The sequence below is a fragment of the Corvus brachyrhynchos genome, unplaced genomic scaffold (assembly GCF_000691975.1).
Source record: "Corvus brachyrhynchos isolate BGI_N302 unplaced genomic scaffold, ASM69197v1 scaffold52, whole genome shotgun sequence".
Classification (NCBI taxonomy): Eukaryota; Metazoa; Chordata; class Aves; order Passeriformes; family Corvidae; genus Corvus; species Corvus brachyrhynchos.
Genome location: NW_008237221.1, coordinates 3,814,391 through 3,831,017, shown reverse-complemented (window position 1 = coordinate 3,831,017; position 16,627 = coordinate 3,814,391). Strand labels below are relative to the sequence as shown.

At 37.9% G+C, this 16,627-nt stretch overlaps 1 protein-coding gene across 1 annotated transcript in view; it reads right to left on the bottom strand.

Moving 5' to 3' along the window:
* Positions 1-14,058, bottom strand: part of WDR37 (WD repeat domain 37) — a 42,698-nt gene extending 28,640 nt beyond the window's left edge. Inside the window, exons 1-5 of the mRNA XM_008629666.2 lie at positions 13,244-14,058; positions 9,202-9,379; positions 6,405-6,501; positions 4,580-4,675; positions 4,348-4,412 (exon numbers count right to left, since the gene is read on the bottom strand). Of these exons, the coding sequence (XP_008627888.1) occupies positions 4,348-4,412; positions 4,580-4,675; positions 6,405-6,501; positions 9,202-9,339 (396 nt within the window). The 5' untranslated portion in view covers positions 9,340-9,379; positions 13,244-14,058. The remainder of the gene's footprint in view (positions 1-4,347; positions 4,413-4,579; positions 4,676-6,404; positions 6,502-9,201; positions 9,380-13,243) is intronic.
* Between the last annotated feature and the right edge of the window lie 2,569 nt (positions 14,059-16,627).

The window sequence follows — 16,627 nt, the reverse complement described above, 5'->3', positions numbered from 1 at the left end:
TCTTCTGGGAGAAAAATTTTCTAGCCCACCAACAAACAAAGAATTTCCAAAACTGCTGGACAGTGGTTTCACTTATCATTTAATGGCAAGAATATAAAACTCCTTTTGGAGTATTAGCAGTCTTTTAATTAACACACAGAAGATAAGAGTTCAAGAACACCATCCAATAGTAAATATCCTGATACAGGTATTTATTCAACACCCACTTTTTCCACACTTCTTTTTTCCCTTTCTTTTTTTGCTGCCCTTCACATACCAGTAATTGGATAAAATAGACAGGGCCTGGACTACTTCCTGCTTTGGTAAACACACATAAACAATGTCCCAAGCCAGGAAAGGTAAAGAACATGCAACGTGATAAAAAGATGTCTCTGTAGTGCAGAAAATTTCTGAAGTAACTTCAGTAGATCATCATATACAAATAAATGGGGAACCACATCCTGAGTGTGTTTCACTTTTGTCTGTCCTCTTTCTTAAACTGATACAGTTTCATGTACTTCCTTCTGTAAAAGGATTTACTAATAGGTAAGCAATTGTTTACTATGTAAACAAGTGAAAATTGTATACAAACTGAAACAATTGCATGGCAAACGGAGTGAGGCACCTGTAAAAACGTTTCTTACACAGACAGGGCACATTCAAAGTAAGAATGAAAACCTGATCAACTCAGCACCAGTCCAGCAGAATTACACTGTACCTGATGAACAGAATGTCATGTGAAGCAACTTTAAGCAGTGCGAACAAGAACTACATAGCCAGAAAGTTTTATTCCTTTCAACTACTGGGTGAATAAAAATATTCTTCTAAGAGTCTTTATCCTGATCCAGACAAATCAGAGATCCTGGAATTTAGTTTGGATGGAGCAAGTTACAGCACTTCAGTTTATTTTAGGACTTTGCATAAACAATTGATGCTTTCCTGATGTGTAACAACTTTCATAAGCCAGGGATCATTAACAGCAGCCATAACATTTTGTTACCATCAAAACATGGATTTCATATAGTGATTCCTGCATCTAAAACCAACTGCAGCTAAATTACAGAATCTTGTCCGTTAACAAAAATTACTTTTAAGAATACCAAGTGTTAAATCTACTCTACCCCTTCAGGATTTGGACACTGGTGGATAACCCTTGCTGCTAAAACAACGCTTTTCTGAAATGAGTTTTGCCAACTTTATATACAGCTAAATGATGAAAAGTATTCCAGTATGGAAATTTCATATGAAGGACTTGAATTAAGAATGTTCACTTCAGCATTTCCCCCAAGAGAATGAACAGATTGCTTTAGCCCTAGTATTTTTTACTAATATTAAAGCAGTCAAGGATCAGTCTTCTCTTTAGATTAAGCAAATAGTGAAAGGTCTTTTAAGAAAAAAAATTAATTCTATATACGCTGCCAATCTGAAAAATGTAATTGTGTGCAACTGCACAAAACAATCGGTTTGTAAAACTTAAGTCTCTTCTAATTTTCTACAGGCAAAACAAAACAAAACAAACAAACAAAAAAAAAACAACAACCAATCGAAAAAACCACACACCCAAGAAACCCCCTGTATGGTAGAAGTATAAAGGAAGGGCTGAAGAGAAAACTTGTAATCTACTGCCCCACTGAGTTTGGAACACAACCATTTCGGGAAACAGCACTGTTCATTTAAGACACATAGAAAGTATAGTCATAAGAATTTCAGAGCTGTTGAACTCTTAAAACTCTACACATCTCTTTCCCGGATAGGATATTGGGGAACTCTACATCCAGTCAGGGTACAGATGGAAAAATCACAGTCTGTTAGAAAGTTACACTCCTTCCTAACTCTTTGTTATATTCTCTCTGTGGGTCAAGAGACAAAAGGTTACAGCTTTGACTCTTCTGTGTAGGAAGGAAGGAGAGGTCAAAATAAAGCACTTCTGTGAAATGCATTAAGGTTTCAAAGAACACACTGGACAGAGATGCTCTCAGTGTTGTAATTTCCCTCAGCTCTTGCCTAGTCCCCAGTAAATTCTGACTCAAAGTTGTGAAAATAAAGAAATAAGAAATACATCAGCACATTCAGACATCTGTTGGCACCAATTGACACAACAGATGTGCATAATGTTCAGGTATTAAATTCTTCATGCTCCACTACTCATGGCTGCTTTGCTGTGCATGCACATCAGTTACCCAGGAGCCTCCACCTCATACTTCCCAGCTTCCCATGCTGAAGCTGTGAGGTCTGCCTGTCTTGCTCAGGAAAAAATACAAGTGTTACATTGCAAGAAAGTAAAAGAAGACAAGAATTTAACACCTGCCATAAAAATCCAAACAAAATAAAAGAACCCCACAAACAAAAAAAAAAAAAAAACCTAAACAAAACCAAAAAGCCCACAAAACACAACACTACACTACACTAGAGGGTACTCATCCATAACTACATAGTAGGTGTACCAAAACTATACAGCCCCTATTAATAACAACTTGTCCTTATTTAAGTGGTCTCATTAGAGAATTTGCAAATCATTAACTCTTAAAAGAGGCACCTCTATGCAGCAAATTGGTAAGAAAAAAAGTTTGGAAAACAGCACAATAAAAAGGAGACAAGATAAACCACAGTAGCTTCAGTCTATTTCACTACCTTCTTCTTACTCTCAAACTTTCATACTTAAGAGAAGGTATTTCCAAGACATCTACACGGCATATCAGCCTGCATTACAGGTCACCACAGAGCTGCCTATACAGCTGGTTCACATACCTCTGTGAGGAAAATGTGAGGGAATGTGGTTTCCTCACGTTTTATTTATGCTTAATAATGTATCAGGAAATTACTCTGATACAGGGAAAAAAGAGAAGCAGGTAAACTCCCTGTAAAAATTGAAAAAGGGGAGAGAGCAAGGAAAACAAAAATATCAGGGTGATGCAGATGTACAAAATGAAAAGCATCAGAAAGGTTAATTGTGCCAAAACATCAAGCAAAAAAAGATCACTAGCTACTGATGAGCAAGGCTTGCAACACAAAGGCAACAAATTGTTCTAGTGTCATAGCTAAAAATAAAAATTATTTTTAAAAGGAAATTTGTAATAGCACACATAGAGGTGTGAGAGGGACCAATATATATATGCCTCAACATATGTCACAAATGAGGTGAAGAAAATTCCTGTAAAAAACCCCAAACCTAATCTGTGCTGCCCTGCGCCCAGAGAGGCTTCCCCTGGCAGCCAAATCAGGGCAGAGAGAGCTCCCATGGTTGGACTGCGAGCAGCTCCCCGCCCCACACGCTTGCTGGTCAAGTACCCGGATGCCCGCGAAAGGTGCCTGCCAAAAATGCCTGCCAAAAATGCCCACTAAAAATGGGCCCGCGAAGCCGAGTGGGGGAGTTTAGGGGCACATAAAAGCAGCTAGCCGCAACACCACGAGGTCTTTTCGTTTTGGGTCGCCTGAAGGGTCAGCTCGGCCCCTTCTGCTCCCGCCTTCGCGCCCTCTTCCCTGAGATCCTGTTTCCCTGCCTGTGCCTGTTTGGCCCTGCTGTGCCAATTCCGGGAACTAGCTTGTCGACGTGAGGATTTCGTGCTCGCGGCCGCTGCCCTCACCCAGCTCCAATAGGATGGGCTGACATAACTGCGTAGGTTATAAATAAAGTATGAGCTCTGGAATACTGGCTTTCTTAGTATCTGAAGGGAGTTATCAGGCTCCTGGATTTTTGTTGCACAGTGTAATTAAAATAAACACTACAATGCTAATCATTTATGTATTTTTGCCTGTAGGTAAAGTTTTAAATTGGAATTAGCTATAGTTCAGTGGAACTGGATATAAGAACACTTAGTTGTGGTTTTTTGGGGGGGTTTTTTGTTTGTTTTTTTGTTGGTTTTTTTTTATTTGATTTCAATAAACGGTTTTCAGACATTGTTGCCGTCTTAGCGCTTGATTTTTCATCAGAAAAATCTATGAAAAGAATCCTTTCCCGGCTACCCCTTTTATAGTGGAACAGGACAAGGTGCCTACTTAAATTCCCATTTCAACTGCAATACCCAAATCTTCATTCAGAAATCCACTACCAAGTTCTCTATTTCCCTCATGAAACAGAATTACTTTTTTTTTGTCTACATATGAAACAGCACTCCCACATACACGTGTGCACACTCTCCCCTCCAACATATCTTCTTCAAAAAAGGCGAGCAATTATTGTAAAAATATCATATGGTATGGGTTAAGTAATGGATAATCGATGAATCCAAGATAAACATCCTGCTCCTTAGGAGGCATATTTACTTACAGACCAGCACTACCCAGCTTAAAGAAACCACAATTTACAACTTAAAAGACAGTCACATTAGTCTCACACATGGACGAGTAGAGATTTAATTTGTCTCATACCTTGCTAGTAGATGCCTTGTAAGTTGTCTTTAATTTCTGAGAAAGCTGACTGGTACTATGACTGGCTGTTGAGACAAATAAATTCAAAGGAAGATATTTCAAATACAGCATTACCTTGTTTGTATAAGCAACTGGTATTAATTCCCTTCAGTAACAGTCTAAGTTTTGGTCAACAAAGTACAAAAAAGTCAATTCAAAAATACTGGTTTAGGATTCTTTGTGGCTCTCTTACCTTTTGTTTTCAGTTGTCCTTTGCTCAGTTCAGCTCCATCAATTGTCTGTCCTTCACCTGCTAAGCGCTCATTCAGTGTATCAACCTCCCTACGCACTACCAAAACCAGAAATTCACATTACTACAAAAAATTGGCTATCATTAATAACAGCATTAACATACTATTTAAGAACTGTTATGGTTAGTCAGTAAGCTGTTTTATGGTAAGGAGAGGAAAAGAGATCAACTGGGATTTTATAAAAGTAGGTCTCACCAAGACAAAAACCAAGACTCATGCTGAATTTTCCAGAGATCAGCCTTGACCCAGATTCCATGGAAAGCATTGGCGGCTTCTAATTACTCTTACTAATAAATGAGGCTAAGGATTAACAAAACCATTTCTGTTAAATACATGGCCCATCTGTATTGAATTAAATCCAGCAGAAGACAAAAGACTTGTAGCATCATAAATATTTTAGCCATAGAATTAACACGTCCTTTCTTAACAAAGGTTTTATTAACCACAAAATAGCATTCTCCCTGAATACTTGTCTCCTACTAGAGTCTCACAAGAAAGGTAGTGCTGCAAATGACTATTTTTTATACTTTGGATTTTTTTTTTTAAATCTGTATACAGTAGCTTAAGCACTAGTACAGGAATTAGACCAAGAACAAAAAACATTAGACTGAGCAGAGAAGAGAAAAATTTAGAAATTGTCAGGGGAGTGAAAAGAGACCACAATCATAACTAGAGCTGTGAGGTGAAGAAAGCATATAAAGAAATGGAAATTGAAAAGGAGGAAAATAACCATACTCTGGAGGGTAAAAATCCACCACTTGTTTTCTGACAAGCATTTCTGAAGGCTGGGGAGGGAAACTCTTCTTTTCTTGCTACCAGCCAACTTCTCAGCAGGAGGCTGAGAATTCAGTTGTGCAAATTGTCACTAAAACGGTGTACTTTTGATGGCAGCCTTTAATCAACACAATCACAGGTTTTAAGAGAATAAAAAACCCAGCACATTTTCAAAAAAGCAGGCAAGAAATTTTTTTTTTGTTTCAATAACATGAATGACTGGTTTAACTGTGGGAACTGATCAGGTGTGGAAAAAAATTGACTTGGAGCCAAATCAGACAGATTCCACAATTCAGAAGCCAAACCAATCCAACACAGCTTAAAATTCCAGCAAGGGAAATTGAGCAGAGGCTTTACTGTATTACTGTACAGGCCTGTTACTTAAGTTGGGATCCTCTTGCATCAACTTGGATCACTTACATTATCAGACAACTGCACTGTCATTGAACAAATATCTTTTTCAGATAACACCTGGAATTTTTATCTGAATGCTTGACTTCAAAACTCCTGAACAGCTGCAGGTGCTGGTTATGCAATGTTTAAGTCGTTTGATCCAAAACCACCCCATTTTACACTTTTTCAAGTAAGTCGCTTTTCCAATTTTATTTACTAATACTGCATCATTAAAATTAAGCCTGTAAATATAAAACAAATTCACGAACTTCAAAGGCTGAATGGAGTTACTGCCAGATTAACATTAAATCCACTAGAGCCTACAATGATAAGGAGATAGACCCTTCACTGGCTTTGCCCAAGAGTCAAGGGGGGCTGACACAAATCAGTTCTCACTGCTCGGGTCAAAGAGCTAAGAAAGGAATTTTTCTGGAAAAGTACAAATTCCATCTTTGGCTGCAAGTTCAAAACAATTCTTAAATTCCTCACAGAAAAGCTACACTAATTATACTACAATATCCAAGGTAAGTGTTTTAATTAGTGTTACTATAACCTAAATACAAACAATTCCTAAGTTGCCAGAAAAAAATAGATACTCACATTCCAAATTTTCAATATACAGGTTTTCAAATTCCCGCTCTATTTGTCCAAAAAGTTCAAGGAGTGTATTCCGGACAGCAGATGGTAACTTAGAATCCTAGGAGGCAAAATATTGGGGATTATATTTTTCTTTACATATATTTTATACAATTAGCCTTCAATCTTGGACTGATTTTAACAGTTATCTCAATGTCCCAGCAAGGAGGGAAATTAAAACTACTGCTAGTTTAGAACACAAAATGGATAGCTCTGTGCATCATAAAATTATTCATTTTATATATTCTTTCTCTTTCAAGGGATAGAATTCAACTCACCTACGGTATTTGTTTTGGTTTTCTTTACTAGAGAAAAATTATAAACCAAGATACATGTACAACTCATTTAAAAAAAATAAGAAGTGGGAATTTTTTTTTAAATGTCAAGATGTTTGCAGTTCAAGAAAAAAAGAATACCTTCAGTTGATAAAGTAAATTAGAAGCTGACATGCAATGGGTTAGAAAGGTGAATACAACATGTAAATTGACTTACTACACTTACTACTTACCTAGGTAGCTACATGGGTTAGAAAGGTGAATACAACATGTAAATTGGCTTACTACACTTACTACTTACCTAGGTAGCCAGCTATGAACTTCTTTTTTAAAAAGTTTTCACTTAACTGAGTCACCTTCCGCCACAGCCCCGGGAATTGTCTGCAGGCACAGCGGGAAAGGCCTGCCATGACCCTGGCTGTGTAAGTTATTTCCAAAGTTTTAAAGAGAGAGCAAGAGAAACAACTCATAGCCATGATACAGAGCACACCTGCTTTGTGCACAATTCAGTTTTACACAGGTTCACAGCTGGTTTAAGCTGTGGCACTGTTCTGGAAGAAGGGGGACCATGCTCCTTAAGCCCTACATCATTCCTTTCTTCACCTGCCTCTCCCTTGACAGGATACTTTTGTTCAGGCATTCACAGACAATCAGAAGCAAAATAGATCCTAACTAAAACCAACTTGAAACTAAACTGATTAAACAAGAATATTAAATAAATGAAACACTATTAAGAGAAACACCGAAGTTAGAATTCTTTCTGATTCAATTACCCAATAATTTCATACAGCAAGATTATGGAAGAAACTAACTTATCCTACAACTTCTGCAATCAAAAAAGAGATGTAGAAAAGGTTTTCAAACCACTTCTCAAAGCCTGAAAGCATAAGCAAATCTAAACTTGTAATGAAGTAACCAGCATAGTAAAATGCATCTACTTCCTTTAGTCCCTCTAAAGGTGGCATTATTTAAAATAGCTTATTAAAACAGTATGTAATAATGTTATCTCTTTATCTGCACAAGTCCTTAGCTAGTTCTCATGTGTTCTACAGCTCCACTGTAAAGGGGCATTAATATTCTCTACTTGCTAGACTCTGCCACCTGGCTTCTCAAGGTCAACAAAATTAAACAAGATGGTAGATAAAACATTTTAAACAGCTATGTATTACAGCATAATACACTTAGAGTTTGCTAAGAAATACTAAAACAGCTTAACATTTTGGTTTAGTAGGCAGGGGTGACAGCATCTCATGACCTCTCAGCTGCCCTTCACTCCTTTCCTGACGTAAGGCTGCAGTAGTCCCAAATGCAGGAACAGTTTTCTATCCAAGTACTTGCATTCTCCAACTTCTAAGTGACTAGAAGCAACAACCTAGGCTCTGTTAATTCTCAGAAAACTAATGCTATGATTTACTGAAAAAAATGTATTCAATTAAAAAAAAACCCCCAATTACAACACTGAGAAAACACCAGGTTTTTCCCTTCAGAGTATCTGCAGACTTCAGTGTGAGGTTTCTCATAGCCAAACTCCATTTGTATTTCAAACCACCTCTCCGATAAAAATCGAGTTTTGCATCATCTAACACTGTGTAGTCAATTTGACAATAAATAGCTTTTAAACTGATATTTGCTTATCTTTGCCAGCACTGCTTCCGACAGAAGCCTTACCTAAAGGTAATACCAGAATTGTTAAGTGCAATACTCCAAGTCCAGATTGCACCTGCAACACTGATGTGATTAAGAAAGCTACAGAAGCAGTGGCTGCTGTTCTTTCCCTTAAATTTAATCCACAGAAGAGCACACCTTCATTTGAGCCAAACAAAAAAACCCCACACAAACAAAAATCTGAGTTAGCTCACACTTCTGTCAGGCAGGCAGTATTTGTTTACTTTATGGAAAGGAATACAGGACAGCCTTCCAACTAATATTTTCCCTATCAGAGTCATCATAAGAAGTATTTGGTTTATTCATATTTCTGGGTTGCTACTATTCTAAATGCAAACTTATGAAATCAAGAATCAATCTTTGTTTACTTTATGGAAAGGAATACAGGACAGCCTTCCAACTAATATTTTCCCTATCAGAGTCATCATAAGAAGTATTTGGTTTATTCATATTTCTGGGTTGCTACTATTCTAAATGCAAACTTATGAAATCAAGAATCAATCTTGAACTTTTTTTTTTTTTTTTTTGCACGTTGGGGGGAAGCTTGCACTGAAATAATCAGGCTGGGTTTTATATCGTTTTATGGTTTTATCATTCATGTAAGACTACAAAGAAGCTGATAAACTCCACAGGTCTCAACAGAACCTGAAACATTGTCAACATCCACATCAATAATCTCCAAAGCCAGAGAGCACTTACAAGCAACAAAATCTGTTTTTCCTGCAGCTTTACTGGATATATTTCAATATTTAAGTTTGTTTAGCTTCTCCCCATAGAAAACACATATAAAAAGTGATGTAGGCTCCCAAGCATCACCTTACCTGCCCTTCCAACATGTCTCTCTGCAGCCCTGCCCGTTCCTGCTCGGAACTGTTGGTTCTTCGAATGGAAAGGCTGTGAGATTTACGTTTCTGCTTTGCTTGGCGAGCAGATGCACAACTTCCACTTTCTATTGGCATTACTTCAAAAAAACAGCTTCACAGAGGCTCCTATGATAAACTAAGGACAAGCATTACACATTACAAATTGCTTTGCCAAACTAACCACAACTTAAATATTTTTATCAAAATGGAAATATTTAGTTCTACTAAACTTTGGAGTTGTTTGGGTTGTCATTAAAAAGAAGAGATCCTTCTTACTTACAGCCATTCTTCAAACAACATTAAGTTCAAAATCATATGCATATATGTAAATAGAATGGAATCACTTCAGCATTACTTATTCATTAGCTAACAAACCTCCACAAAAGGAAAATAAATTCCACTTCCTTGCTCATTTTGGAGAACACCAGCAGAGACAGCCCCAAAATGCTTCCAGGAAACAACTATTATGCATACTATAGTTCACTGAAATGCATGCAAAATTAAAACCCAGCTGGAAAATGAAAGCAAACATGGTAATTTAGGAACACTGTCAGGTTAAAAATGTATTATTCAACCTTAAGTGCTACTATACAAAATTTAACAGATGTCCTTGTTCAGACATAAGCAGAAATTAATTTTCATGACAGAAGTTCTGAAAACTACTTTCCACCATTTTTGGCAGCTCATGGTTTCACTTCCCTTAATAATGAAAGTGCCCATGAACTTATGAGAATAGTGAAAGTGCACCTGACTTAACAGGCTGCTGGTGATGTGGCTCATTTCTGTCACCTTGATAAAGCCAAATATATGCATTTCAATATGCCTGAAAACACCTGACAGTATCACCAAACAGTATTACCATGTATGAGCTACTGCTTCCCCTGTTTAAGAAAAATCAAATTATGTCTGATTTATTGCATAAACGTGGAGAATATGTACAAAAAAATCAAATTATTTTTGATTGCATAAATATGGAGAATATGTTCTTTACTGTCAAAATCTTATTTTTACAAACATTTGATTACAGGATTTTTTAAAATTTAAACCCAACATTCAACAGAAATTACTTTTTGTTTCATGGGGTACCAGTTGTCAAACATTTCAAATGTTTCAGGATTGATTACCCAAAATTTTTCAATCATGCACACTGAGAACAAAATAAAAATTCATTCTCCAGCATAAATTATTTCTGAAACAACAATTAAAACTTAAAATAGGTGCAATAGTCTGCAGAGGAATAGGAGAGCAGAGATGGCAAAGCTAACCAGGCAACTGAGCTTCCTTTTAAATAAGTTGATCAGAGAAAATTTAAACCAAACCCAGGGCCACTTCCAATTTAAGATCCGCCAACACGCAGGATCTCACGCTAGGAATGAGCACCATCACTATTAACAAGATCAGGCATTAACCATTTCAGGGGTTTGACATGGTGTTTTCAGCTTTTTAACAAATCATAAAGCCAAGGAAAAGCATACCTTACTAAAAACACAGTATGCTCCATGAATAACAGTAGCTCAAAATCTCCTTTGGGTTTTATATCACAAAATGAAAATGTATAAAGATACAGAAATTTGTATCAAAATGAGACTAGATTTAGTTAAGATTTTAATGCCCATCCATCCTTATTAAAAAACTTGGTATTTTAATTAGCTTTTGGAACAACCAAGTTCCAGTAACCTGACACCAATTCCACAGTCTAAAATAAAATTCAGGTTGCACCAGTGACCTGTACTGCACTAAAATTTTTTTTTCATATCCTCTGGACTCCACAGAGTCCTCCCCCGCACCTAATCCCATCAGAGCTTTTTATGTGTGATTAATCAGTAGCAACTAATTAGCTATATTCACAAATTAAAGAAGACTAGAAAGAACTACCATTGGGTAGTTTCTTATTTGCCTAAATTCTTCTATTCACTGTGGCTAGATTCCTTTACAAAATTTAAAAAAGCCCATCCCATAAACAGTTATTGCCAATTTTCTGGGCTTCACTATGTATCTTCCTGTTCACGGACATATGGTCAAGAACGAGGAACAGGTTTTCCCTGCTCATCACATTTCTATTTCTTCTCAAAAGAGGATCAGATCCCAAGCAAATATATATATTCTCCCCTCTTCCACCCTCCTTCCTATCTCTCTTGGGAACCACTTTTCAATGGCTTTCAGTTACCATATTCTGCAGTTTGGGATTACTCTTTAAGGCCCAAAGCATCTGCACACAGGCAGATTTGTTAAGACAGTTTTATTCATACACACAGCTACATATAATCCCATAAATCCATTAACACCATTTCACTTAAGATCTGGGGGCGGAGGGGGCTAAAAAAGAACAAAAGGCAATTTCTAATCCCTGCCAGATGTGGCTCCTGAACTGCAGTCATACACAAAGATGTTAACGTGGGTTATGCCTTACTAGGCATTGTTTTAACTCTGTTAGTTTCCACTTGCCCTTTCTGCCAAACTACTTCATTTTGGAGGATGTTACCAAGAAATATCCTTTTTTTGACTGCTCCATAAAATCATAGAACGATTTGCACTGGAAGGGACCTTTAAAGGTCATCTAGTCCAACTCCTCTGCAATGGGCAGGGGCATCTTTATCTCCATCAGGTTGCTCAGAGTCCTGATCAACCTGACCTTGAATGTTTCCAGGGATGGAGCATCCATTGCCTCTCTGGGCAACCTGTGTCCACATTTCATCACCCTCATTGTAAAAAATGTTTCCTTCTATTTCATCTAAATCTACCCTCTTTTAGGCTAAAACCATTACCGTTTGTCGTATCACTACAGGCCCTGGTAAAAAGTCTCTCTTTCTTCAAAGTTCCCTTTAAGTATTGAAAGACCCTGATAAGGTCTCTCCAGAGAATCCTCTTGGGCTAAAAACCCCATCTCTCTCAGCTTTTCTTCACAGAAGAGGTTTGCAGCACTCTGATAATTTTTGTGGCTCTCCTCTGGGCCAGCTCTAACAGGTCCACATCTTTCTTGTGCCATTGTCTGCCACTGGCTTTCTGTGCTGCATGCACACATTGCTGCCTCATGTTTTTCATGCCCCAGTACCCCAGGTCCCTCTCTGCTGGGCTGCTCTCAAGCCATTTACCCTCCAGCCTGCACTGATATTAGGTATTGCTCCAACCCAAGGTGCAGGACCTTGCCCTTGGCCCTGTTGAACTTCATGAGGTTTGCATGGGCCCACTCCTGAAGCCTGTCATGGTCCCTCTGGATGCTATCTCTTCCCTCAATTAATCAACTGCAGCACTCAGCACCAGTACATACAGATTTGGCAGCTATAAACTCTAGCACATAGAATTTAAAGGGACACAGTCACAGGCATGAGATTACATCTTTACAGAGTGAAATTCTCACATTCACTACATAGAAGTTTCTACTTTCGCAGCTCGTGAGCGAACAGAGCAGATTGGGTAGAAAACACGTCCACTACTGTCTCTATTTGGTAGCAGCACTTCACCTGCAGCCAGTGTCACGGCCAGGGACTGCCCTCTCCTCATGCAGCAGCATGACACACCACCCATGCACGTTCTGGAGAGGGCAAACATGCAGCTGTTCCCAGGCTCGGCAGGAGGGTGCACACAGCCACAGCAAAGCTGAAACCAAAGAGGCCACAAGCAGGCATGTGCATACAGAGGATGGGAAGGAGAAGCCAAAGGGAATAGCTTCACTGCCTTTAATATTATTGTTCTGAATCCCACCAAACAGCCTTACAAACTTTGAGTAAGGGAGCAATAATTAAAGAGGTTTTTTAGAACCAGGATTTAAATTCAGTTTTTAAAAAGTGACAGTGTCCCTTTAAATATTAACTTCACTTTGACAATTTCAGAACTCTTTTGATTCTAACTGCAACTCTTAGCAATAAGAAGCTACAGGTTTTTCAAGAGTAGATGTCACAAAACGGATCCTTGGCAATATGATGCTAAAAAATAAGGTGCTCATTTCTAGCAGTTACCTGATTCCCCTTATTATGTAAGGTTTTCAAACAATGAAAATTACCTGTCCAGAATATCAGTGTCATGTTACATATCCTATGAAAACCATATTAAATATTGATTAGTGAAACAGTCAGTAGTACACAAACCAGTCAAAGTCTTTCAATTTTTTGAAATTTTTGTAGTTAGAACACGCCAGACAACAGGAAAGAGGGGCTGAGGGAAAACATAAACACAAGTCAAGGCTAGGCACCAAATCCCAGTCAAACCAAGTAAGGAAAAAGTGCTTCAAAACAATCCATTATATATTATTAGCCAGATATAGTTAATATTAACTTTTGAGTGTTCCAAATGGGTTCTGAAAAGAAAAACTCACTAAGTTCACTTTCCTTCTATTCAATAATGCCACAAGTAGGATGGAAAAATCACCAAGAATTATTTGAATCTTGCTTCCTGAATCAAGTGAAGCTAAATTCACAGAAGCTAAAAACTAGCAATCAAGAGTAAAAAAGGTGAACAAAAGTACTTTCTGAGAAAAAAGGGAGAGGGGGAGAAGGAGGAAGTGTATTGTATTACTAAACTATATTCACTAGGGGTGGCAGTTCACAAGTACTGTAGTACTAAAAAGTGAGATTAAGAGACATACTGAGCTATTCTGCTCAATGGTTTTGGAAAACACTACATTTGCATAGACTTCACACAATGATCTGTCAAAGCTTCGACAGAACCTTTCTAACAGTGTAAACGTGCAGAAGTAGGGGAGGAAAAGATGTCCTAGAAAACATCTAGAGCACAGGTGGTTACTACTTGCTGAATGCAAAGACACTCCGGTATTTCAGATATGCTGTTTAATTAAACTCACAGGATATTTTACAGTGTGTTAAATTAAAGTTCCGCCACCTACCTTTCTGTAACAGATGTACTCAGCCACAGGAAATATTTCATCAGAGTAACAGCAAAGAGCAGATGTGTAACCAATTACTGTTTTAGCTACAACAGAGAAACGGCACCAACAAAGAGTGCACACACTGGCCTTACCAGACTTAAAAACCCACTGCAGATATAACTAATTGTACTTGCCTACTTCTGCTCTTCAACACAGAACAAGAGGGCTGCTGAAAGGAAAGTATTCCTGGGGTATGCACGTTGCTGAAGCCAGGGAGAAAAGCTGTTTTAAGATGTGTCAGAGCATAGACAGAATGGCTACAGTACTGCATTTCCTTTTTTGTTCATTCAAGATAACACACAAGTCTGTAAAGGGAAAGCATCAAGAAGATTCAGCAACATCTTACCCAACATCTCCCTGCTCCATTTTGTTTAGAGTTTAGAAATAGCAATAGTTACTATTTAAGTTATTGTGTCAGAATTAAAAAAAAACCATACAATTTTACTGTATTTGTATGCTCATAAATCTCTTTGTCTCATGTCTCCCATTTTCAAACATAGCTTAGAAGAAAATTTCAGTTTATACTACATAAAAGACAAAGGCATTTTACAATAGTAATTATTGTCTACTGCAGCATTAAAACTTTACAATACAAAGATGTCCATTAACGGGGGGGAGTGTGTGGGTTTTGGGGCTTTTTCCCACAGAGCAGGGAGGGAAAGGAGAAAGAGGAGAATGATTACAGTTATTAAGTTCTTAATTACATGGAACTCAGTTTAACAGCATTATTCATGAGTTAAGGGAATTTAAGTATCAACATACGCCACTACACTCCTTATTAACATGCAAAGAAATCAAATTTAAAGGAGTAAAACTTCCATTTTGAGGTCTTCAGTGAACAATTTGCTTCAAGGATGCTGTACATTGAGGTGCCATTAATTCAGTGCAAGCCGCAAGACTACAGCACACCTGAGAAAGATCAGGCTAAGCAGACTGCTTTGTAAGACTGGTTGTTTTGCTAAAGGTAAATATTTAGGAAACAAAACCATTCCAGATCATCACAGATGATGCTAGAAACACTAATGAGCGTGCTCAAACCTTGCGAAATCCACTCAAGCATTACAACATTGATTTTTTTTCTAAATTTAGTGCAGCTTGCTTTCAAATGAAAGTGGATGTTCCTCGAAATGTAAAAGAGGAAAGCAGGCATCCACCACTGAAGGTAACAACCTTCTTTCAACAGAAAGCAGAGTAAAGAAACTGCACCAATAAATTCTGTTATACAGCTGAAATCAAGGATAAAAGCTTTAACACATTAGTGAGTACCTACTCTAAGCAAGCTTTTAACACCAACATCCAAATGTAAGCCAGCCCCGTTTTGCTGCTAGCAAGCTTTGATCTTGCTAATTCAACTATGTCAGCAAATGCTGCAGTCACACCAAAATGCAGGGCTGACCTAGCCTGCCATACAGTCTGCTAAAGCAAGAAATGCTACTCTCACCATACAAGCTTATGTTATCTAATACTAAACAACAATAATTATCAGACTTGGATATTTTTTTTTTTTACTTTTTTTTTAATTATAGTAGAAATCTTCCTGGATCCACTAATAATCATCAGACTAAGAGCTATTTAGTGAAATTGCTGATGTCCTGAAAGCTTCCCTTTGAGACCTGTGCCACCTGTGCTTGCTGAGGGGGCTCACTGCTTAAATGGTACAAGGTACAATATAATCTTATATTCAACACTAGTTAGTTACCTATGAGTATATATTGTACCTTCTTTTATTTATAGGTATTTGACTTTTATTGAAGAGTTCAACAGACAGCATCAGGTCCTGCTAAATTACTTACAGCTGGTTAACTCCTAAAATATGTTTGAAGGCTACTTTATTTCCTCAGCTGTTTCACAGACACTGCAGCTCCCATTTCTGTATTAGCAAATCCCTAATAGCCTAGAAGTAGCCTACATGCAGGCACAGGTATGCAAACACAAGACCTGAGGGTGAGGAATCCTAAGGAACTTCAAGAACAAAGGCGATTTAACCAGGTGTTTGTACAAGGAAGTACTGCACCACACTCAGAGGCCAGAATCTTATTGCACAAGTCTCTAAACAAACAATGTTTATGTACTCGTTATTGATGTATTAGATGAATTGCTATTATGGTTTTATTCAAGCAGAGTGACCTCTAACATCATTGCTCTTCATCTGGAAATATAATACCTGCCAGTAAATTAGAATCCTTTAGTGCTTAAGACTTGAACAAAAGCAATGAATTTTGACTCTAAATATAATACATCTAGCAAGCTCTTCTGAAGCACCAATAAATAATCTCTGTACAGCGCATTCCTGAAGCACTACCTCATATGGTCTAGCACAGAGAGCTACAGAACCTACCGACAGTCCGTGTAAGAGCATTGTGAGCACCCAGCCTACCATCTTGAACACCAAGCCTAAAAATAGTCAGTACATATTACTGGAGGATGAGAAAACACAAATCACTCTGGCTTGCAAGGAGACCACCCCGGTTCCTATCCATTCCTCAGTGGTCATTCACAGAG